Source organism: Pseudoliparis swirei, chromosome 17 (assembly GCF_029220125.1).
Source record: "Pseudoliparis swirei isolate HS2019 ecotype Mariana Trench chromosome 17, NWPU_hadal_v1, whole genome shotgun sequence".
Taxonomy (NCBI): Eukaryota; Metazoa; Chordata; class Actinopteri; order Perciformes; family Liparidae; genus Pseudoliparis; species Pseudoliparis swirei.
Genome location: NC_079404.1, coordinates 14,320,869 through 14,344,109, shown reverse-complemented (window position 1 = coordinate 14,344,109; position 23,241 = coordinate 14,320,869). Strand labels below are relative to the sequence as shown.

The 23,241-nt window shown below is 44.0% G+C and overlaps 2 protein-coding genes across 4 annotated transcripts in view; both read right to left on the bottom strand.

Moving 5' to 3' along the window:
• The window catches only part of LOC130206906 (acylphosphatase-2-like), a 159,330-nt gene that overhangs the window by 93,490 nt on the left and 42,599 nt on the right, over positions 1 to 23,241 (bottom strand). The gene's annotated exons all lie outside the window — the stretch shown is intronic.
• The window catches only part of slc30a6 (solute carrier family 30 member 6), a 37,405-nt gene that overhangs the window by 12,501 nt on the left and 1,663 nt on the right, over positions 1 to 23,241 (bottom strand). The window contains exons 3-7 of one of the 2 annotated variants that reach the window (XM_056435152.1): positions 22,759 to 22,845; positions 17,423 to 17,507; positions 4,671 to 4,713; positions 3,786 to 3,851; positions 2,042 to 2,122 (exon numbers count right to left, since the gene is read on the bottom strand). In XM_056435152.1, coding sequence (XP_056291127.1) covers positions 2,042 to 2,122; positions 3,786 to 3,851; positions 4,671 to 4,713; positions 17,423 to 17,507; positions 22,759 to 22,845 — 362 coding nt within the window. Of the gene's footprint in view, positions 1 to 2,041; positions 2,123 to 3,785; positions 3,852 to 4,670; positions 4,714 to 6,779; positions 6,997 to 17,422; positions 17,508 to 22,758; positions 22,846 to 23,241 lie in introns of those variants that run through there. The other variant, XM_056435153.1, reaches the window with a different exon arrangement.

The window sequence follows — 23,241 nt, the reverse complement described above, 5'->3', positions numbered from 1 at the left end:
CCACCCTATTGAGCCATTCAGGACACGCACTGTAAACTACGGGCTGGCAACCTTACTCTTGTGTATATGTGTGCGAGTGTGTGTGAGTGTGTGTGTGTGTGCGTGTCATACACAAGAGTGTTTGCAGACAGATTTTCAACTGTTCGACCTGCAAAGTCTGTTTAAATGTTTATTTAATGGTCTCAAAACTGGGAGATACTACTTCTGTCCCCGATTTAAGGGGTGACCACTTCTTCTTTTATCTGCGTTATTTTTTAGAATTTCAAGAACATAGCATATTATATATAATATTACTAAATGTCAGTGGAGGGAGACGTTATTTTACAGAAGTACACATAATACCACAGTTTAGAATTACTCTGTTATAATAGTAGAGTACAAAAGTATTCACATCAAATATACTTTAAAAGTAGCAATTATGGCGAATGTTTTGGAATGAGCTAGAACATCCAGGGGTGCAATTATTGCATTTATTTTATTTTTTGGTGGCCGAGACTGGAAAAAAACATGCACCCCGAGTGGAGCAAGAGCACTCTAGTGAAACTAATAACTAAAAAGACAAAAGAAAAGAAACAATTGGACTAATTTTGTGTATCACTTTGGAAATATTAAGTCACGCTAAGAAAATAATTGAAATTTTAATCGAGAGAGACAGAGTGAATGAGACAAAGGAAGAGATGTGGACCAAAACAAAGACTTGGATCTTAACCCTTGTGTTGCCTTCGGGTCAATTTGACCCGATTCAATGTTTCACCCTCCTGTCGCCTTCGGGTCAATATGACCCGATTCAATGTTTAACCCTCCTGTTACCTTTATATTTACTAACATATTTTACCCTTCAAGAGATTCAAGATTCAAGATGTTTTTATTTGTCACATACACACACAGGGTGTGCAGTGAAATGAAAGTGGCAATGCTCAGCAGGAATGTGCAAGGGCAACAAGTACACACTATTTACAATAAAAAACAACACAATATTTACAGTAAGTGTGTGTGTGTGTGTGTGTGTGTGTGTGTGTGTGCCTAAGAGGGGCAGTTATGTGGGTCTATGTGGGGGTCCTGGTGAGGTCGGAGTTCACAATCCTGATGGCCTGAGGAAAGAAACTCCGTCTCAGTCTCTCTGTTCTTGCAGCGTGACTACGGAGGCGCCTGCCTGACCGCAGCAGCTGAAACAGTCTGTTGTTGGGGTGGTGAGGATCCTTCATGATCCTGCCGGCTCTGGTTCTGCACCTCCTGGTGTACAAGTCCTGCAGGGTGGGGAGTGTAGTTCCAATAGTGCGCTCAGCCGAACGCACTACTCTCTGCAGAGCCTTCCTGTCCTGAGCGGAGCAGTTGCCAAACCAGGCTGTGATGCTTCCTGTCAGGACGCTTGAGGTCAATATGACCCCAGCTATTAAAATCTCCAGAAAATTATTAGAATTAATATTCTTTTCCAAGTTTAAGTGTGAGGTACTTTATGTTTGTTTGTTGACTCCCGAAAGAACACCGACATTAAATATTGAATCGGGTCAAAATGACCCGAAGGCAACACAAGGGTTAAAGCCAGGGTTGGTAATATTCTTCAAAAGACGGCCAATATTTCAGTTGAGATTCTCTTTATTTTTCGAAAAGCAAATCAATGAATCAACTGTTATGATGACAACAACATTTAAAAAATATGTTATGCCCCACCGGAGTCTTCCGAAAGCCGCTAGCTTTCAACTGTGAGTGTGAACAATAGACACGTTTGTTGTTCACGCTGACCATTTTGGGGCAGTGTAGGGAGGCCTGGAGGGATGGGCGGGGAGACATTTTTGCTTAAATTTACCAACTTTTTGGATATCATGCCGTTTCCTTTTCTTTTTGGTTGGATTCATTTTTTTTATCTGGTATTTTCTTGCAAATTTCTCAGAATTTCCAACCCTGTCTTAATTTAGTTAATTATTTTCTTTTTAAATCATGACTCGTCCTTTAATGTCTCCTTCAAGATCAACATCGCTGATTGAGGTGTGTGTGTGTGTGTGTGTATGTGTGTGTGTGTGTGTTGGGGAGACATACACACCTCTCCTTCAGGATGAACAAGGCTCCTAGCTGGATGAGAACAGTGGAGGCAAAAACAGCCAAAACCTCCAGCCTGTCGAACCTGGAGAAGAGAAGGAGAGATGATGTCATCCATCATCTCGTCTGCAGATATTCTCACATTTGAGAAAAACTAATTACCATAAGTTACAATATTGTTGAATTAACATTTAATGAACTTGCATACTTAAACCTATAATAATCAGGGTTCATACATTATATTTCCAGGACCTTTTCATGACTTTAAACTAAATTTTCATGACCAAACATTTTGTGAAATCTTGATGTATACACGAGTATATACATGACATAATGAATAAGACAATAGTTTGATTAAAAGAATACATATTTTTATAAATGTTGACTTTTTAAATCAAACTGCGTCGATAAACATATGAATATAATTAATTTTCATGACTTTTCCAAAACTTTTGGGATTTAATTTTTTCAAAGACTTTTCCAGGCCTGGAAATAACTATATTTAAAGTCCATGACTTTTCAAAGTTTTTTATGACCGTACGAACGAATAAAATTTTTTTTAATTCAAATTTAATTCAAATAATTTGCTTAAATTTGGCATAAATAAAGATAAGGCATTAAGACAAGGTCAAATGCTTACCAGGAATCAATAGACTTATAATAATAATAATAATGTATATACTTTTTTTTTTAAACGAGCAGAATGCAAAGTGACGGTCAGATTTCGCGGTTGCAACTGTTGCTGAACTCCTGACCTCTCCGTTGGGTCACGGGGTCAATCCCGTCCCCGTCTGTACAGGATGAGCAGCTTTGTCTTGGTGAGGGGTCCGCGGGGCTTCAGGGGGTTAAAACTGCCACGGACAGTCAGTGATCTGACGGCCCGCCACAGTAAAGCACGATAATACCACGGAGCTAGGAGCTTCCGTCTGCCCAGAGCTGGGCCGCGTGGACTCGTGTCACTATGCATGCAGGGGGGGGGGGGGGGGGGGGGGACGACGACGACGATGAAGGCTTATAAAGATAAAGAAAGATATACATCCAGATAGTGAGGCTGCAATTAGAGCAGGATTCTAGGGATTTTCCAAAAGTGCAGGTTCTGGATTTGACAAATGAGCCCAATAGCATCTTGGCTTCATGGACCGAGGTGCAACACTCGATCCACATGGAGCTCAGTGCAACGGGGATTTTCTTTCATAAAAATAATAAATAGAAAAATAAACAGCTTCTCTCATCAGAAGTTAGACTTTTTCAAGTGCTACATTTTGTCTGAAGGTTTACACATTTTGTACAGTCAATGAGCCAATGAACAGACACCTGCAGGTTAATAGGCTGTCTATGTTTACTGGGGCTGCAGGGTGGACACACACACACACACACACACACACACACACACAAGGTATTATGGGAGCCAAATAAAAGCCGAAACGCAGATTTCCACTTGATCACCATTCTCCCACACCTCAAGGTCAGAGGTCATCTGTCAGCTGCAAATGCACAGTTTGGCCCATTAAAAGGACACACACACACACACACACACACACACACACAAAAGCCGTTCGACTGAGCCAAACAACAGTAAGTGATGCTACATCTGTGTTTACAGTGTGTGTGTGTGTGTGTGTGTGTGTGTGTGTGTATATGACAGCAGTGAATGAGAACACAAAAACAAACACAGATGGAGCTTTTACTGATCACCTGACAATATAGATACACACGGTATGACCAAGAGATAATTAGGGGGAACTCACCCAAACGAGTAGACCTGACTGGGTTTCTTCATGGTCACCCAGGAGCTGATGAGACATGTGATCAAGCTACAGAGGGAGGAGAGTGGGTTATAGATTAAAGAGTGGCAACTAAATAAATACAAAAACAAAGAGTCAGTGAGATCCAAATGAGAAGATAATGAAAACAGAAACAACAGAGAGGTCAGGTAAAGTTCACCTCTTCTGTAATTTAACTTGTACTCATAATATCAGAATAAATTTTTCATTAAAAGGAAATTCTCCATCAAATTGGCAAACCTCGGCACAGCTGTGTCGTCTAACATCTCACATGTTTGTTTCACAATAAAAAATTATCATGCATATATTGTATACGTTATATCCTTCTTTTTTTGGACATTGGAATCATATTAGGTTAAATTGATTTTCTACTTGCATCAAATAAAGGACTCATCTCTGTTCTGGTCTTGTTAGATCTTAGTGCTGCGTTCGACACTATTGACCATGACATCCTATTTCAGAGACTCGATCAGTCGATTGGCATTTCAAGTTGGTTTAAATCTTATTTAACAGATCGATCTCAATTTGTATTTGTAAACGATGAAGCCTCGATGACCACCAACGTTAGTCACGGTGTTCCACAGGGTTCTGTGCGTGGACCAGTATTATTTACCTTATATATGCTTCCTTCGGGCTAACCTATTGGGCTATATAAAATAAACTGAATTGAATTGAAGCATTCAATCTTCACAAGAAGCGGGAACCACAACTTGCATTTTGGGCCATTGCTCATTCATTATATTTTTTCTTTTTTCTCTCTCTTTCTCCCTGTTAAAAAATGTATGTGTGCAATAATTTAGGAACAAATCTGATGAGAGAAAATGCACTCATGTTAAAGAACACGCTCACCTGAACAGGTCAAAGATGGTGAGGTACGTGTAGGCGGTGAGGGCTGAAAGGACAGAAGAACATTCAGATTCAAAGTCAAGGAGATTTATAGCACCGGAACATTCGATGCTTGTTAGATATATGATCAGTGAATTATTAATGTTGACGGAGTACCATGATTTCAATCAACATCAATCAAAAACTTCTTTCTTTTAATCTGCAGGTTCAAGACTGAATTATTTGACTGAATAGTTTTGAATGAAGCATACGGTGCACACCGGAGGAAACATGTTTCACATGACCACGATACACTTGGATAGGCAGTACCCAATATGGGAAAATTCTGAATCTTCTTCAAATTCAAAATTACAAAAATGTAAATAAATAAATGTAAATAAATGTAAATAAAATAAATAAAATAAAATAAAATAAATAATAAAATAAAGTAAAGTCTGAACTGAAGAGGGAAACATTGATGTTAACGTGTGGCGGAGAAAAGGGGGGGGGGGGATAAAGTAAGATTGAAAAATAACATGCATTCAAAAAAGGAGCGAGCGGCACTCCTCTGACCTCATGTGCGCTCCGCAGCCTCCACCCTGAAAACATGCCGAGCTTACGATTCCCTGCATCGTTTAATACAGATATGCAGAGTCGCCTAAATTCTCCATGTGGAGAGAAAGATAAAAAATGAGGAAACTGTGTTCGAAGGTGACTTTTGCCTGTCCATCGGGAAAATACATCAGAACGCAAAAAATAGGGAAATAAAAATAATATGGCGGCGTTTCATTTTTCCCGTGATGGTTTTGTTTTTAAAATGCTAAAACATAAAGTAGCTGTCCTCGCTCCATAAACTACATCCAACAAAAGAACCGTCGAGTCTCTTTCGAACGGCTTCAACAAACACAACACGTAGCTAGTGATCTATTGCATCAGCTTTATCTCGGCGTAATCATGATGTGCAACTTGCCAACTGTGTTCTCTCAGGTCTAAGTAGGTGAGACAGTCAGCAGCAGGTACTCCACTAGAGAAGTGGCCAAGCAGCTCGAGTTAGCGAGTCGTCCGGCCGTCAGATAGTCAGCCAGGCTTCCACTCACCTGCATAGCAGCCAATCGGCCAATTACAGGACAGGTAAGCTGGGTCAGTCAGTTAATTAGCCAGTGAGCCAAAAAGCCAATTAACTAAATCGGTCAGTTAACCAGCCAGCACAGAGACGCAGTGCTGCCCTGCCCGTCTGTTTATCGGCCTGCCTGCCTGTCTGTCTGTCTTAATGCCCGTCGACCAGCTTTCTGTAATCAGGTTCTGCTGTGTGTGTGTGTGTGTGTGTGTGTGTGTGTGTGTGTTGGGGGTGAGGGATTAGAGCGGCTTTGTGCGAAGAGGAACATTTTGTTTCCCCACCACCGATGTCCATGTTGGCCAACCTGACACCGTGTAATCCTGACAGAGAGGCCCGCGGCGGAGGCCCGGAGAGACAGACGGGTGTATAGAGACAGACGGGTGGAGACAGAGAGAGAGAGGGGGGGGGGGGGCAACGGGGCTGCGGCGGAGAGACACATGGACGGGCGGAGGGGATGGACTGAGAGATCGACGCAGTGAGACGGCCGGAGAGAGAGTTTAGAAGACAGACGGGCTGAAGGACGTTTATACAGACAGGCAGACGCAGGGAGAGGGAATGAGTGAGAGACAATCCCCGTCACTGGTGGTGAACGAGTTACCGGCAGTAAGGAGGACAGCATCTACACCAGAGGGGAAGTACTCCATTACAGGAAATAGAGCTCTTAACCCCCTCATCATTATACATAAAGAGTACTTCCCAGTTAACTCTAATCTAACATTTTAGAGTTTGGAGACATTAATGAAGACATCATCAATCATATCTTTTGAAAAAGGAGAATAACGTGACTGTAAAGGGAGGAGCAGGAGCAGCAGGAGCATTGGCTGTCGATGGAATGTGGTCGAGACGCTTCACGTCACAAATTAATAATTGTAATCGGCCTGAAAATCCTCCTCATTGTGCATGTAGTGGAGAGCGACTTCGTTCCCACTGCGACGCCGTGGTGGAAAGACCGACGTGTGCAGGTTAACTGAACCGCTTATTGGTAATTATCAGCTTCCTTGTGTTCAATGTCTGACCTTTCATTGTTTTGAAGTCCTTTAGCCGTGTCCCGGTGTTATTTTGATATGCGGCAGCTCGTCTGCCCGCACGGATCGATGAGCTCTAATGTCGTCGTGTTGTGTTGAATTAAAAGCAGCAGACAATAGAAGCAATAATAACACAAACGCTGACATCACAGTGACCCTGAAACGGGCCGGACCCGATCAATAACCGGGATGAAATTTCCCCACCGCTGTGCTCGGATAGGCTTACATGCACATGCACGCACACGCACACGCACACACACACACAATTCCTAAAAGTCTCCTGCTTACAAACACTGACACCCAGAGGACGTGTGGATGTGAAACCAGAGCAACAAACACAGCAGACGGGACGTTTTTCTTGTCCATCGCACACAAACACACAAACACACACACACACACACACCGCAATAATCGGAGAATACGATCGTACATGAAACAGAACTACACAAACACAGAGCAAACAAACACACACACACAAACATAGATACATACTAACACGTGCAGAGACATTAAGACACAGTCGCCCCACCGGACCTGAACTCAACACCACGATTCAAATACCCTTTTTTTTCTTCTTCTGTTCTTTTCATAAACAATCGATAGAGGAGAAGCTTGTCAACGCTCTCTTCTTTTACGATTCCTTTGGCCTACTTTAACACTCCTTTACCTCTGTTGCTGCCCTCCTTCCACTTTTCCTGTCCAAAACAGCAAGCGGTGGGAAGAAAGACGGCAAGAGAAGGGAGGAAGTATTTAGAAGAGGTAGGAGGAAGAAGGGAAGGGAGCACGCGAGGGCTGGAGAGACGGATGAGAGAGGAGAAATACGAGCAGAAGGATGAATATTTAATGCCGTCTGCAGAGAAGACACACACACTCACAGTTTACTGTGGGAAGTAAAGAAAATTAAGAGGATATTTTCTAACAAGATTCATGACCCTCTGAACCCCCGAGCTGTTTTTTCTCTGCTCTGGTCACATGTTACTCCGAGTCTGTGGCCTCGTTTTTGTCTGAAATCCATAAAACATGCACCTCTATGAAAACAGAACGATCATCACGAGAAGCAGAGGTCTTCCCATCAATGAGTCACCTCCTCACTGCACTGAGCGACTGTCGTTAAATGAGACGTGGATTTAAGTTTGCCACACGTGTGTATCTTTGTATTTATTTAAAGCTTCTGGTTCCCATAAACAACGTAGTTTTTTCGATTAATTAAAGAAAACACGCTCTTCAATTCCGCCAGTGGGTTTTGGGGGATTAATTGTGTAGATTGCAAATGCACAAAAACCACAACAGCATCACATCAGAATTGACCGCATGAGACTGGACCCAAGTACATTGGGAGTACAACAGAGTACTTTTACTCAAGTAATGTGCTTAAGTACACATCTGACGTACTTTTCATTAATGCCACTTAATATATTTACGTGACTTAAATTATTCTGACAGCTTCAAATGAACAGCTGAAATGAATGGTTGATTAATCAATTATGTGATTGATTATTTAAATCCTAGAGTAAGATTCTGCTAATTACATAAACGTATGACTAATACACGTCCTGAGGGCGAGAAACACACACACACACACACACACACACACACACACACACACACACACACACACACACACACACACACACACACACACACACACACACACACACACACACACACACACACACACACACACACACACACACACACACACACACACACACACACACACAGCTTAGTGTCACTGGTTCCGGTAAACAGTAAAGTGAGACCAAGAAACACACACACACACACACACACACACACACACACACACTGGGTGGTGGTGTCAGGTCAGCTCCTGTGTGCTGCAGATGTAAACTAAAAGCTTCTATCGAACGCCTCAACTGCTGCGGTGAGGAGTCTCTCCGGGGAGGAGGAATAAGAGAGTGAAGAGGAGGAACAGGTGAACCAGGGAGAGAAGAATGGAATGATATAAGAGGAGGAGGAGGAAGATGTACAGATGAACTAGCGACAGAAGGAGGAAGGAGGAGGAGGAGGCTAGGAACTGCTGAGCACTGAGGGAGCAAACAGAGACTGGACCTCAGGGCTTCTCCCTCCCTTGCAAATGACTAAATAGGAGGCGCTCACACAAATACACCGAGGCGCTCCTCCTCAGGGAGACGGTGAAGCTGGAGGTGGTGTTCCCGAACGTAACTGTGCACGAGGAGATCTTTTACTTTCGGATCGTTTTCAGCTTCACGATAAAGTGACAATATGTTCATATGAAGATCGAGACGAGACCGTCTTTTCCGACATGCACGGAACGATTTTATATCCTCATTAGACGCGTTATTAATCTGCGTAAACCGCCATCTGCTCTAGCGTTGACAGGAACCGGTGGGTATGATGAAGCATGCGTTAAAAACAAGCATGTCTACAAATGGTTAACACACACACACACACACTCCCGGGTGGCCGCGGCCCACACAGACGGCTCGTCATCCAAACACACGACGAGCAACTTCTGTCGATGTGAAACCGGAGCGAAGTCAAATGGATCCTCGTGTCTCCACGTGGGATTTGAGAGGCAGCTGGCAGTGATACGTTAAACCGCTGTGCCCGGCCCGTCGTCGTGCCCCCCGTGCCCTGACCCCGTCCTCTGTAACCCCCCCCCCCCTCCCCGCTGATGATAATCAATGTACCATCATCTGTTACGAATAAACTGCCATAAGGAAAACTAAGCGCTGGTATGTTCAGGCTCCTTCCTGCATTTCTTTTGTCCCAACAGGCCAAATATTCTCAGGTTGATGAATATTTGCTGTTAATTTTAATAATAAAAACAATTTGTTTCCATTTTCCCACCGTGGGAGATGACACCCATCTCCCACGGTGTTGTTGTCGTTGTTTTGTGCAGAACTTTTGAAGTAAAAAATCAAAAAGGTCCACAATAGTCGCTCCCGTAGACTCAAACGCGCGGTCACGGGACTCCCGTGGTCCCAGATGGCGGCCGGCTCGAGCTACACCACCACATCTGTGGGAGGGACGGACCGCACCGAGAGGCTCACAGATCTGTGTTCACTCTCCGACTCGCCCGTCTTCTAGCGATGGAAACAATCTGTATTGATGGTTTTGAGATATGGCGGCGGAAAGACGATTCAATCACTTTTGAGTCCACGTTTAGAGGAACTCTTCCTTCAGCGCTTTACCCGCATCAACCAAACCGAGTCAGAGGGATTCAAACATTCGATTGTTCCAGTTTCTCAAATGTGAGGATTGGCTTTTCTCTGTGCAATATCAATAAAAGAACATGTATACTGTGTATAGTGAGTATACAGTGTGTCCTGAACTGTTGACTGGACTCTACGATGTGATCGCTAGTGACAGCTCGAGTCCTTTGCAGTGGAGTGTCCTTTAAAATCAAGGTGGAATCCAACAGGAGCAGATCATCATTAGCGTGTTTAGGTGATGGAGACAAACCGAGAGCAAAAGGCAGATGTGGTGCAGGCCGTGTGGGGAGAAGGAGGCGCTCACACACACACACACACACACACACAGAGTTACTGTGAGTGTGTGTTGGCTGTACTCAAGGCCCCCTGGGATGAACTGCTTCACCAGCTGTGTTCTGACACACAGGAACACTAAGGGCCCGGGGACAACACACACACACACAAACACACACGCACACACACACCTCAGAGTCTGTGGATGAAAAACAAACAAACTAATGGATATGCACACAAACACTGCGCTGACATGAGATAATTGTTATATTACATTATCAAACCCATCGTTTGATTTCTTTACCTCCACGGTTTCAGGTATTCGCCCTCCTTTGGTGACGTGTGCAAAATAATGTGTTTGATCGGTGTCAGAAATATCACATTTGCTAGCGATGTTTTTGTGTGGTTTGGTTTGTATGTAAATGAGGAGGAGGAGAAAAAAGGAGAGGTGGAGAGAAGCAGGAGGAGGAGGAGGAGGAGGAGGAGGAGGAGAATGAGGTGTGTGTAGTCGTCTGTGGAACAGACACTTGACCTGGTTTCTCAATGCTGCTCTGGGCCGAAAAACAGCTGGAGACACACACCCACACAGAAATAAACATAATACACTAGACAGCTGGGAAATAACACAACACTCTCATATACGCTGACTTTCATAAGAATATTTTGAATATATTGTTATGGAGGTATTTTCTGTTCTTTCACCTCTTAGGGACAAAAATCCATCTTGGTTGAACTGTCCACAACTCAAGTTCACATTAAAAAGGCCATATATCCTGTCATGAGGGGCCACAGGTTAACATTGGGTTCATGCCAATTCCTTTAATAGCATCCATCATGTTCCCCTCACACACACATTGTCCCTGCATCTTAGTCCCTCCCACTGAAGACGTCAATCAGCTCTGTGGCTACGCTCTGTGTCGTCTGTATGTGAGTGAACTACAGACTCGAAAACAAAGCAACAAGAAAACATTGTACATGCAAGAAAACAGACACACACACACAATGGAGAAGGGAGACAGTCTGTCCATCAATCAGCTGGGAAGAGAAGAGGCGACAAGAAGGTGGGGAACGAGTGATGGGAGACAGACAGAAATGAGAGACAGGAGAGTCAGAGAGAGTGGGTGAGTTTAGGTGAAAGGCAGCGCGTAGGTAGGTAGGGGTGTGTGTGTGTATGTGTGTGTGTGTGTGTGTGCGCGAGTGTGTGTGCGTCAGAAAGAGAAAGTGGAAGACATGGGTCTAAGTGACACAAAGGAGTGGGCTGTCTGTGATTGTTGGAGTGAGAGAGAAAACAAGGAAACAGACAGACTATTGGACAGACACACCGAAGCCTAAACTGCTGTGTGTGTGTGTGTGTGTGCGAGGGTGAGTGTGTGTTCTACGTGTGTGTGTGTGTTTGTTTGTGTGTGTGTAGGTGTGTCTGTGAGTGTGTTGTGTGCATTTGGTTCGGTGAGACAAAAAGCTGATGTCTTTGCTTTGTAAGACTGAAAGCTGATCCAGTTGTCCAATGCACAATTTGATACGAGAGGACCAGCGTGACCGCACACACACATACACATGCGCGCGCGCACACACACCCACACACACACAGACTTCTGTAGAATCATCACCGGCTTATGTTTCAGCAACAGTGCAACAAAGACTCTGCTTAAACAGCACTTAAACACACACACACGCGCGGACACACAACGTTTATGTACACAAACACACAGCAGCTGGTTGTCATCACCGAGTCAATTAAAAGAGAGTAGGTTTGAAAAGTGGAAAGCGCCAGGTGAAACCAGGGACGAGGCGGGCATCGGCTTAAAAGGCATTCTTCTCTGCTCACTTAGAAAGAACAAGAAGCAACTGGAAAGTTAAAGTCTGTGAACAGATGAAGAACCTCGGGCCCTGAGATGAACTTCCTCTGTGTCTCAACCAGAAGGCGCCAACAAGTCTCCGCTCTCAAGGTGGCATTCACAGAATTTCGGACTGTTCGTAAATAAAAGCACTGCAAGCCTTTTTCTACGCAACAGTGCAAACACAGCTGGGAAATTACCCACTCGGATCTTCATCAATCACTGCATTCACACCATCACACGAGCATAGGATTGCAGTCTGGTACTATTCGGTCTCCAAGGGCCGACTGTTGGCGAGAGGAGGTGGAGAATGGGCCCCGGTGAGCCTTGACATCATCCTTTAGTTAAAGGGATGATATACACCACCGTTCAAAAGTTTGGGGTCACCCAGACAATCTGGTGTTTTACATGAAAACTCACACATTTATGTTTCAAATTAAAACAATTAATAGAAAATATAGTCAAGACATTGACAAGGTTAGATATAATGATTTTTATTTGAAATATTAATTTTGTTCTTCGAACTTGTCGCTCAAAGGAAGGCATGTTTTATAGTTTCTCTCACCAGCATAACTGTTTTCAGCTGCGCTCACATGAAAAGGTTTTTCAAGGCTTTTCTAACCCTCCGCTAGTCTTCTAAGGCGATAACACAATGTACCATGAGAAGACTGGAGACAGGCCTCTATACACCTATGTAGAGACTTCATTAAAAACCAGAGAATAGTCGTTTACCACATCAACAATGTATCGAGTGTATTTATGATTAATTTAATGTTATCTTCTTTGAAAAATAAGGACATTTCTTTTTTCTAAGTGACCCCAAACCGTTGCTAGTAGGGATGCACCGATCTGATCGGCGCCGATCCATATCGGCCGATATTCCCATTATCGGTTTTGATCGGCGTTCTCAAAACGGCCGATCAGATGACGTAACATCTACGAGAACTATCAGACGTTTCAATCGCCGCGCCATAGCGGAGACGATGCGCCGGCGAGGGCCGCAGAGTGAGAGGTCCACGAGGATCCTCACCACCGGCGGCGTCCCGTCCCGAGTTGAATCTCTGGGTCGACTCAGCCGACTCTCACATGTCTGCCCCTATAGACTGATGCTCACGGTAAACACATTCGATCGGGAGCGCGCGAGGGTTTTGATAAAGTTAGCGGAAGGATTTACGTGAAAACATCCGGTTTTGCAAAGTTAGCGGAAAGAACCACGTGAAACAACATCCGTTTATCAAAATAAGATGTCGACAAATCAAACACTAACATATAAAAGTAAACAATGAACTGATTTTGTCTCTTTATAGATCGTTTCTGAGATTTAGCTTAAATTATGCTAACATTAAAACATTTTTACTGTACCAAGGAAGAGTTTATAAAAATAAGTCAGACTTTTGTATGTTAAGAAAAGTCCTGTAAATAGATTTCCCCAAGAGTTCCAGGAAATGAATGATGCAGATGTGTTCCATACATATCTGGAATACCCTACAATAGCAATCAAACAATTTTAATGTATCAATGTATCATTGAATGTATTTTAACTCTAAATCTGTCCTTCTGTACACATTACATCTATTATTCTGTCCATCCTGGAGAGGGATCCTCCTCTGTTGCTCTCCTGCAGGTTTATTCCCTTTTTTTCCCCCTGAAGGGTTATTTGGGAGTTTTTCCTGGTCCGATGTGAGGTTTTGGGGCAGGGATGTCTCTGTGTACAGATTGTAAAGCACTCCGAGACAAATTTGTAATTTGTGAAATTGGGCTATACAAATAAACTGAATTGAATTGAATTGAATTAGGACATTTTTCAAAGTAAAAGTCCTAAATGTTTAAAGAAATCGGTAATTTCTTTAATGTTTGAGTTGCTTTATATATGTATTTCCTCATAGTCCTAGGCAATAATGCGACACAATAAATAGAATGCTTCAATCGACACTGATCGGTGATCGGTATTATCGGATCGGCAGATACTGATTTCAGTGATCGGTGATCGGCACCAAAAACCTGATCGGTGCATCTCTAGTTGCTAGTGTGTGTTTCTCAGGAAGAGACCAAACCAGTGCCTTCACCACTTTGTAAGGCGATAGTATGCCGGTTGACTTTTGAGCGGGCTCTGCTGCCCCCATGTGGCGGAGGTTTCCGCACTCATCTCAGCTTCCCTTTCAAAGTGGGGCAACAAGGTCAGTCACAAACATTAATTCTACTGTAAGACACAATATTGTTGGTTTGTGATCTTTCCCCCCGGTGTAAACACATTTGTGCATCTCAGAAAAGGACGTGTCTGCAGCATGTTCCCTCCAAAGTCAGTGGGCTGGAAAACATGCACACACAAACACACAAACACACACACACACACACACTGCACCCATGTTTTCCTAACTAATGTGTAAAGACGTGCACACACACACAATGAGATCAGGACTCAATCCTTCTGCAGCTTCGTAGGTCGACGACGGGTTAACCGCCTCAGTGCACCAGTAAGGCATGCATGAAGTGTACACCGCCGTGTGTGTGTTTGTGTGTGTATTTAGATGTCATTAGTCATAAGCTAATGAGGCCAGAGCAGTGTGTGAGTATATATATATATATATATAAATACATACATATACTGTATATGTGTGTGAGCATGCATGTATTTCTGCAGCAGAGGACAGGCATGTACAGCATGTACATGTGACGCCCTGGAACACGGTATTAGACATGCAAAGGGACATATACGTGTGTGTATGTGTGTATGTGTGTATGTGTGGGGGGAGATGACAACCTTCCATGTAGGTTATGCTTCATTTAACGTTAACGTGGAAATGCACTGCAGGCGTCGGCTGTACCCGTACACCAGAGCCGCACCGAGACACACACGGCTCAAACTGCCGGTGTGTGTGAGATCAGCGGCGCTCAGGGCGACTGAGAATAATGACTTTTGGTTTGTTTTTGTAGAAACCAGCAGAGCAGACGGGTCCGTCAGCCCGTCTCACGAGAAACCTAAACAAGAGAGTTGTTTTCACCGCAATAAGTCAAACTGTAAAATGTACATTTGAAATAGATTGTAACGACGGATTTGAATAAAAAGGCAATTCTTTTTTTATTATTATACCACTTGCTCTGTATCCGTTATTAAAATATCCAACTAACATTGGATATTCAGGGAGGGCGACATGGATAAAAACCTTTAATACCGAGTCATATTCATTGTGTCGTAGTACTTGTTCTAGAAAGTCAATTGATAAAAAGGAAAAACATTTATTTAAAGAAAATCAAGCAGGATTGCTCCAGTTTTATCTCATCCAGCAAATTAACTACCTGAAAGCTACACCGTCACATTGATACAAGAATCTAACAAAATCAAATTCTGCCCCGAAGCAGCTCACTGAATTATTAATGCGTACAGGTAACAGTTTAACCTCCAGCAGCGCATCGCTCCACGTCATCTCAGCATCACTCACTCAAGAGTGGAGAAGGGAAAGCAAGAAAGTCTCCGAAATAGAAATAATGAAGGAGCAGACGGACTTCCAATGGTGTGAGCGGAGGAGACTTTATACGGGAGGAGGAATCGGTCCGACTGTGTGGAGGTGGGGGGAGGGGCAGGGAGAGAGAGGGGGGGGGGGGCGGCTGTCTGCTCCCGCTGTTATCATCGGGGGCCGAGTATCGACGGCGGGGTCGCCTTCCCCCAGCTTGTTCAATACCTCTGTCCTTCGCTTCCTGTCTGCACGACACCCGACGCCACCGCTGTGCGCGCGTGCGTACGTGCATGTGTGTATGTCTGTGTGTGTGTTTGTGTGTGTCTGTTGCTGCAGTATTTGCAGGCAGAGCTGGTGGGGGGGGGGGGGGGGGGATACAGTTGCATGTTGTTCTTTTTCGTGGCAGCATTTTCCTGAGTGATGGAATCCCCGAGTAGAAAGGTAACGTCGGTGGCGGTCAAACGAGCCTCGCTGACCATAAACCCCGCCTCCCGCTGCACAGCTGGATGCTAGACTCTCACCGCCCACACCCTCAGACAGGCAGAGAGACGGGCAGCACTGACGAATGTGAATGTTTACAGGCTAACGAATGAATGACACACCAACTTACTCATCCAAGCCTTAACACACCGGACCCGACATTTAACTCCACCAGGTCTCGGATGAGGTCTACAGCATGCATTGACTTCAATAAATTGCACTTCCCACCAAACAGAAAACGTCTCTTCAACTTTAACATCTGCACATTTCTCCCGTGGACTTGAATATCCTGCAATACACCCCCATGGCAGCTATATTTAAATGTAGATGCGTAGTAAGCGTGTCACATCGTCCAGAGAAAAACCAGTGGACAGCTCAACTGAGGCAGAGAAATGGGTTTAAGTGCTGCTGACACACACACACACACACACACACACACACACACACACACACACACACACACACACACACACACACACACACACACACACACACACACACACACACACACACACACACACACACACACACACACACACACACACACACACACACACACACACACACACACACACACACGTGACAAACAATATTTTATGCAATGATTCAAAATCTTTCAAAAAGAAAAAAGGCACATAAAACTGCATCTTAATTAATGTTCTTCATTACTGTAGCAGAACAATGTCGAGGAATCATCAGAAAATAATTTGTGAAAATACATGAAAAAAGATGATCAGGCAGGTTGGAGACAAACCAACAGGTTAGTCGAACTAGCTAACCCACTTTATTTGGGGGTGAAAGAGAGCACACCTGAGATGTGTACGTGTGAATGCCTCGCTGCACAGGTACGCTGTGAGCTGCAATAATTTGACCGTTAACCTTTGTGTTCTCTTCCAAAAAAGTTTGACAAACTCTGAGGTTTGTCTGATTCGGTTTGAGTGCAGGATTATCATCAATAGAACATGTTTACATAAAAGCTCAGAGTAGAGTTGGTATGAATGACATACATCCTTTAAAACCTTTTTATGTTTTATGCGCTGTTCTCTTGCTTTGCGTCAAGAGTGAAAAGAAAGAAGAAAACACATGTTCGTCACTATGACAGATGCATTCATACACACTCACACACACAGTGTTGAGACGACACTGCTAACACACTTCTTCAGACTTGTTCAGTGTGTGCTTAAAGCTGCAGCCTCACACACAGAAACGCGTTTTGGTGTGCACGTGTGTGTAACTGTCATTCTGTGTTTACTTTGTGTAGACAGGTATCTCATCCGTCTCTGTGTGTCAGTTTGCATGTGCTTATCTGTCACTGTGTTGGTTTTATATATATATATATATATATATACATTTGTCTATTTTATGTGTGTGTGTGTGTGTGTGTGTGTGCTCACCCATGCTGTTGGTGGAGCTACACCACATCAGCAGACAGCCGGTGCACAGTAGGTTGAGAGCCCCGAACAACAGGATCCTCCACGACTGAAAACGACAACAAGAAAACAAAATAACTGTTTAGGTGCAAAAGGGTAAAAGGAGCAGAGTGGCTCAACCTTCGGCTTGAGGCCCAACTGAAAGTCATTTATTAGACACGTGGGGGGGATACGAACGATGATGACGTGAAACGGTTAATTACCAGTTAATATCATCAGCCCTGTAGAAGCCATAATATGATTTGTGTTTACCCGTCTGTTTGTTTGGTCATGTTTTGATGACGCAATGTCAGTGGGCGTAACCTTATAAATAGACGGCACCTGAGTGCCGGCAGGTGTGTTTTTGTTTAAAAGAGCGGAAGGGAGATTATTTTTAACCGCAGGCAGAACCGCACGAGCGCACGCTAAGATATCGCCCTTGGAAAGGCATTTAGAAATAAGACGGTTTATTTTCTGTTAAAGAGTTTTACTTTATTTTCTGTGATACAATAAAATGATTGAAAGTGACATTACGAAAACTGTGCGTTAATTCACCGACCGCCTCTACAAGCCCTGTAGATGTAGAACAGGAGCAGGACATAAGGAGGACATTGGTGGGGTGGGGATGTGGGGTTCAGGGTCCGCCCCAAAGACATGTACACATCCACTGGAGGAGCCAGGGAGCAAACCGCCAACCATCTGATCCACACCCTTCGCTCTGATTGGAAGAGGAATTTCCACTCCCATTGTATTCCTATGACCCGCCCATTTTAGATGATCAACGGTATATTAGCGGCATGAAGGGGGGGGAGGGGAGGCCCACTAAGTACAGAACGTTATCTCAAAAACCTATTGGCTGACATCGATATCGGATTTGTATTTCTTTTTTTAAGCTAACTCACTAAATGAACTACCAAGAGCTTAATTTATCCTGTTAAGAAAAAAGAGACCAAGTCAAAAGCTAAAAAATTCTAAGTAAGACAACCAACACCCGGAAAAAACAAGTTTAATCACAGATGGACAGGAAGTTCGTAGTTTCTTTAAAGAAATGTAGTCGATTGATTGAGACTCCAAACCCTCTCTGGCAACCTCGGTTTTAAACTGAACGCGTTTGAGTTTTTGGGCTGTTTGTTGGAGACGACAAGACACGTGAAGACGTCACCTTGGACTCCGGAAAAATTCCAATGAATTGATGGCGAAAATAACAAATATTTGCAGCTCTAGATTGGGCCGAGCTCCAAAAACACCAGATCCTACACTTCCCATAATGCAACTCGCTTGCATCTTGCGTCATATTCGTGCACAAGCCCGACCACAGGACGACCGTGAGGACATGAAGCTCCTCCAGAACCACTGCAAATGTCTCGCCAACGTTTTCTCCTGAACGGGGTTTCCCCGACCGGCCGTCAGCGTCCCGTGGCCGCCGACCAGCCGCCGTCTTATCTAAATCCAAACCTACAAACCGACCGGGGGCTGCTGGGTTTGGGCTGCTGCATGCAGAGTGAGCTTCGTGCCCCGCGGTCGGTCGACCTGCTGTGGGGGGATTCTCGGACTGAGCGAGTCGCCGCAGTCTGAATCCGTTCCATCACAGGAATGCCAGCTCGGGGGAAGGTCACATCCAGAGCATCCAGAGAGCAGGAAACAGGCTCAGTGCTGAGAAAGAGCATCAGCAGGTCTGATTATGATCATGCTTTCTACGGTCTATGAATCAGTTTTGAAGAGGTTTTATTCAGGACCTGCAGGAACAAACTCAATTACAAAAACACTGTCGCGTGTGACGACTGAAGAGGGCAAAGGACGAGCACTCAAAATACTTCCATTGCTCTCTAGAGCAAATATAATAACATGCGGTGCATAATTAATTCTCCAGACTGACTGAGATGAAGCCCTTTTAAAAGACTGAAGATGTTTTACATTTGAGGAGATAACTGGATTATAAAAATACACATTAGGCGAATAGGTACATTCAAGTAAATGATGGCCGTGCAGAGATTTTATTAATTTTTTTACAACTTGGCAACGTGATGCGGGTCCTCTAGATTACCTTTCGGCTTGGTTAAGGTTCGGGGACTATTGACTGGTGGTGGAGGACAGGATGTGAACTGCGGTCTCTGTCCACCACAAATGTCTTCCTCTGAGGCGTCATGAGACAGGTCATCAGGGTTGTTACGTTGTTATAGGTGTTATAGACAAATGACCAAAGAGAGTAGACCAAAAACAAGATTTAATTTGTTGGTCTGTACAATGTGTATCAGAGACCATTCAACACTGTTCTTACTCCAATCGACAAGATGAATATTCAGCAACATTTATAATAAATGTAAAAAAAAATTTTTTACTGCAAGTTAACTTCGCCCTCAGAACAGAAAGAGAGAGTTAGTTTGTGTATATTAGAGAAGAGGGAAATAAGAAACCTAATGAGAGTGTGTGTGTGTGTGTCCTGGCCTGTCACATCGTGTTGGAGTCATACGCCGTGGTGGGGAGCACCGAGTGCTGTGAAATCTACAATTACTGTGGTGTGCCGTGTTATGACAGCACTGGGGCGTCTGGTGACAGCGCTAGCCAGCGACAGGCATGGGAGACCCACAGAGTGTGTGTGTGTGTGTGTGTGTGTGTGTGTGCACACGCGTACATGCGTCTGTGTGTGCAAACAGAGCGGCAGCGCTTGTCCCAAAACATCTCCTCCTCCCCCCCACCCCCACGTACACACACACACACACACACACTCGCATACCCAAACGCTCAGCGCCTGGAGGAGAGGGCTCGGCGAGCCCGGCGCTCTGCTGCCCCCGTCTGTCGGTCAGTGGCGGCAGCGCCCGGGCCGCAGTACAGCGAGCCAACATATTGAGGTTACACATGTGACATTGGAGTGACAGAGTCGCATCGGCCGTCACCAGGTACTGTATTAAATAAAAAAGGTGCCCATGTTGATGCCAGGCCCGATTACATCACTGTTGAGCGCCGCCGCCACTCCATCGCCAGCGCCGGGGAAATGTGTGACTCATATTAGCCTCGGAAGGAGGGAGGTGGAGCCAGTAGGAGAGAGGTCACTTTAATCATACCAGACCGGGAGTACGTGCAGGGGGGGGGGGAGGGGGACTCTGGACCGACTGGCTCGCTTTGCGGCCGCAATGAAAACACAAATAAACCTCTTCCTCGGAGCCGCCGGGGCTTCGGTGTCTTCAGTGGTGGGGGGCGGGAGGGGGGGTTGACCTTGTGCACCAAGGTCCAGCACAACAAACATGCACTGTATGACTGACATGGTGAATATGGAGCGTCAGCTCTTTGGCTGCTCTAAAAAATAAAGTTTCTCTCTCAAGTCACCCGATAAAGAGCAGCCTCCTGCTTCAAGTTACATAATATATCGGATTCCAAAACAGTGCCAACACCTAAACATGTTGAGTGCATGTATTCGATGCATTATACAGTATTGCGTGATGGAGAACTTTAACGATGTGTGCATATGAATCTCAGAGAGAACACTGACGACATCTCATATATCTGGTGTTAAAATATACGTTAATATATTTTTTTTAATCCGGTGTTGACAAGGACTTTGTTTTATTTCGTAAAAAAGGAAACGGGAGATGCGAGACGAGGGCGACGGGGAAGCACCGCTCAGCTTTCGGTGGTTTGAACTATGTTTGGTCCCTAACCCGCGTACGACACCGTGTAATCCAATCCGAGGCTCTATGGGGAAGCAAGACCCCCTGCCAGCATGAGGTCAAAGTGGATTATAGTACAATAACACCGACACACACAAGTCTGAGATCCTGTTTTGTTTATTACCATGTCTCCAGTGTTTTCTTTGTAATTTTTACATCCCGATGTTGTTCAGAATTCATGTTTAGCTTAAACTCTACATCTGTCCGTGTGTTGTTGGGCACCGAGGAAAACTCCTACTCTTTTTTTAATTTAAAAAAAAGAAAGAAAATCACTTCAAGGCTTCGAGATAAACATGTGTTTTTTCGCAGAAAATTAGGACAAACTGTTGTTGTTCCCTATTTTCATAGCAGTGAGTTGAGTGTTACTGCTGAGGTGGAATATTAAACCTATTTTCATGCAGGCAGCTCACACAGCCTGCAGTTTGTTATTCTGCATTTAAATAATGTTTAGAATTTTAGTTTGACTGCCTCCTAAGAGCTTTTCTCACTAACAGTAGAATAAAAAATGCAAAAAAAATTAACAAATTAAAAAGCTGTGAAAAAAACACAGATTTCAATAAATAAATTGAAGAAAAAACAATAATCCAACGCGGAACTTAGAGAGTTCCGTCATGTTGCAGAAGTAGTTGAAGAACGCTCTATGCGATTTCCCAACAGCAATTATTCTCACCGGAATGTATTGCAACTGAAATGAATCCAAGATGATGACAAATTATGTAAATGATACTCAAAAAAGTATGAATGTGGGGAGAGAATTACATCAACGGTGTTTAATTTAACATGCGTTTCTTTCTCCTCTTGGCATTTTGGCTTCTCAAGTTCCAACTCGAGCGAAAAAGCAAACTAAATTGAAAACACAACAGATGGTTTGTAGAGCGGCCCAAATGACATTCATTTTTGCGCATGTGATCGGTGCAAATAAAATACAAAATATACAGAAATTAAGGCAAATGTTGGGAGCCAAAGTCAGACAAAGTGGACCAGCTGCCAACTCGGGGCGGATGGTATTTTACTCGCTGCTGCTTTCACTGGAACACAGTGACCTGCTAGAATAAACAAAGTATTACTATTATAATTATAGTTACTATTAGGTGTTGGGGTCTGACTGCATACGACACAGTTTACAGCACAATAGGATTATGATACTTACCTCCAGACACTAGCTACCTAGTTAAAACCAGGAGGCAAGATCATGTTTGGATGGTGATAACCAGGCGGAATTAGTTGGTTGATGATGACAATAGAAAAAAAAATAGTTTTTAAATCTCAATATGGCGGCTCCTAAGCAGGCGCATTTTGGCTTGCAGTGCCTGAAGCGCGTAAAGTAAAAACTACGAAATGGCGAAAGTGCTGACAGAGCTAACGGGGTCAACCTGAGGTGGAAGCAGGGGCCGGGTGCTGCACTTCCACACCGGCAAACGTACGTTATCAGTTGTAACCAAAGCAACGGTTGTGAGCCAACCAGTGACCGGCACTCACAAGCACCAACATGCACCGTTGACAGACAAGGAGATGCTCTGATGACAGCAGACTCAGAGACTCAGGGAGACATGTCTCCACTATATCTTCACATAGCTGTTTGCTGCTATATTAATGTTCTGAATGTAACAGCTCCTTTAAAGAAAATATAATCATATTTAAAACACACACACTTACCCGTCTATCTGAGGTGACCAGTCGGAATTCTTGCTGGAGTTTTCCAAAGAAGGACTTGTGCGTCTTCCTGAATGGATGAATGGTGCCCTGCAAATTAAAACAAAGGAATAATAGGTATCAATAACTTTTAACTTGAGAATAGGATATGGGACTTTCATTCAATGAAGTGTAGAGTGCAGCTAAATAAAATGATGGCTGAAATAATACCGCACAGTTGTCAGGAAATTACATTTAGATAAAATGTAGGTAATCAGGTTCATCAAGTCGGTGATGGTGATGCAGAGTGGGACGCAAACCCTGATCTCTACCGCCACCAAGTGGCGTGTCAGTGGACAACTTTAAATTCAGCTGCACTGGATGTAAAAGTCACCGGGCACAATGTAATCTGCAGAATTATTTTCTTGGCGTAGTAAAAATCGCAGTCTCTTTACATATGAGAAAGTTATCATATTTACTCAAATATTTGGAACATTTGATGGCTGA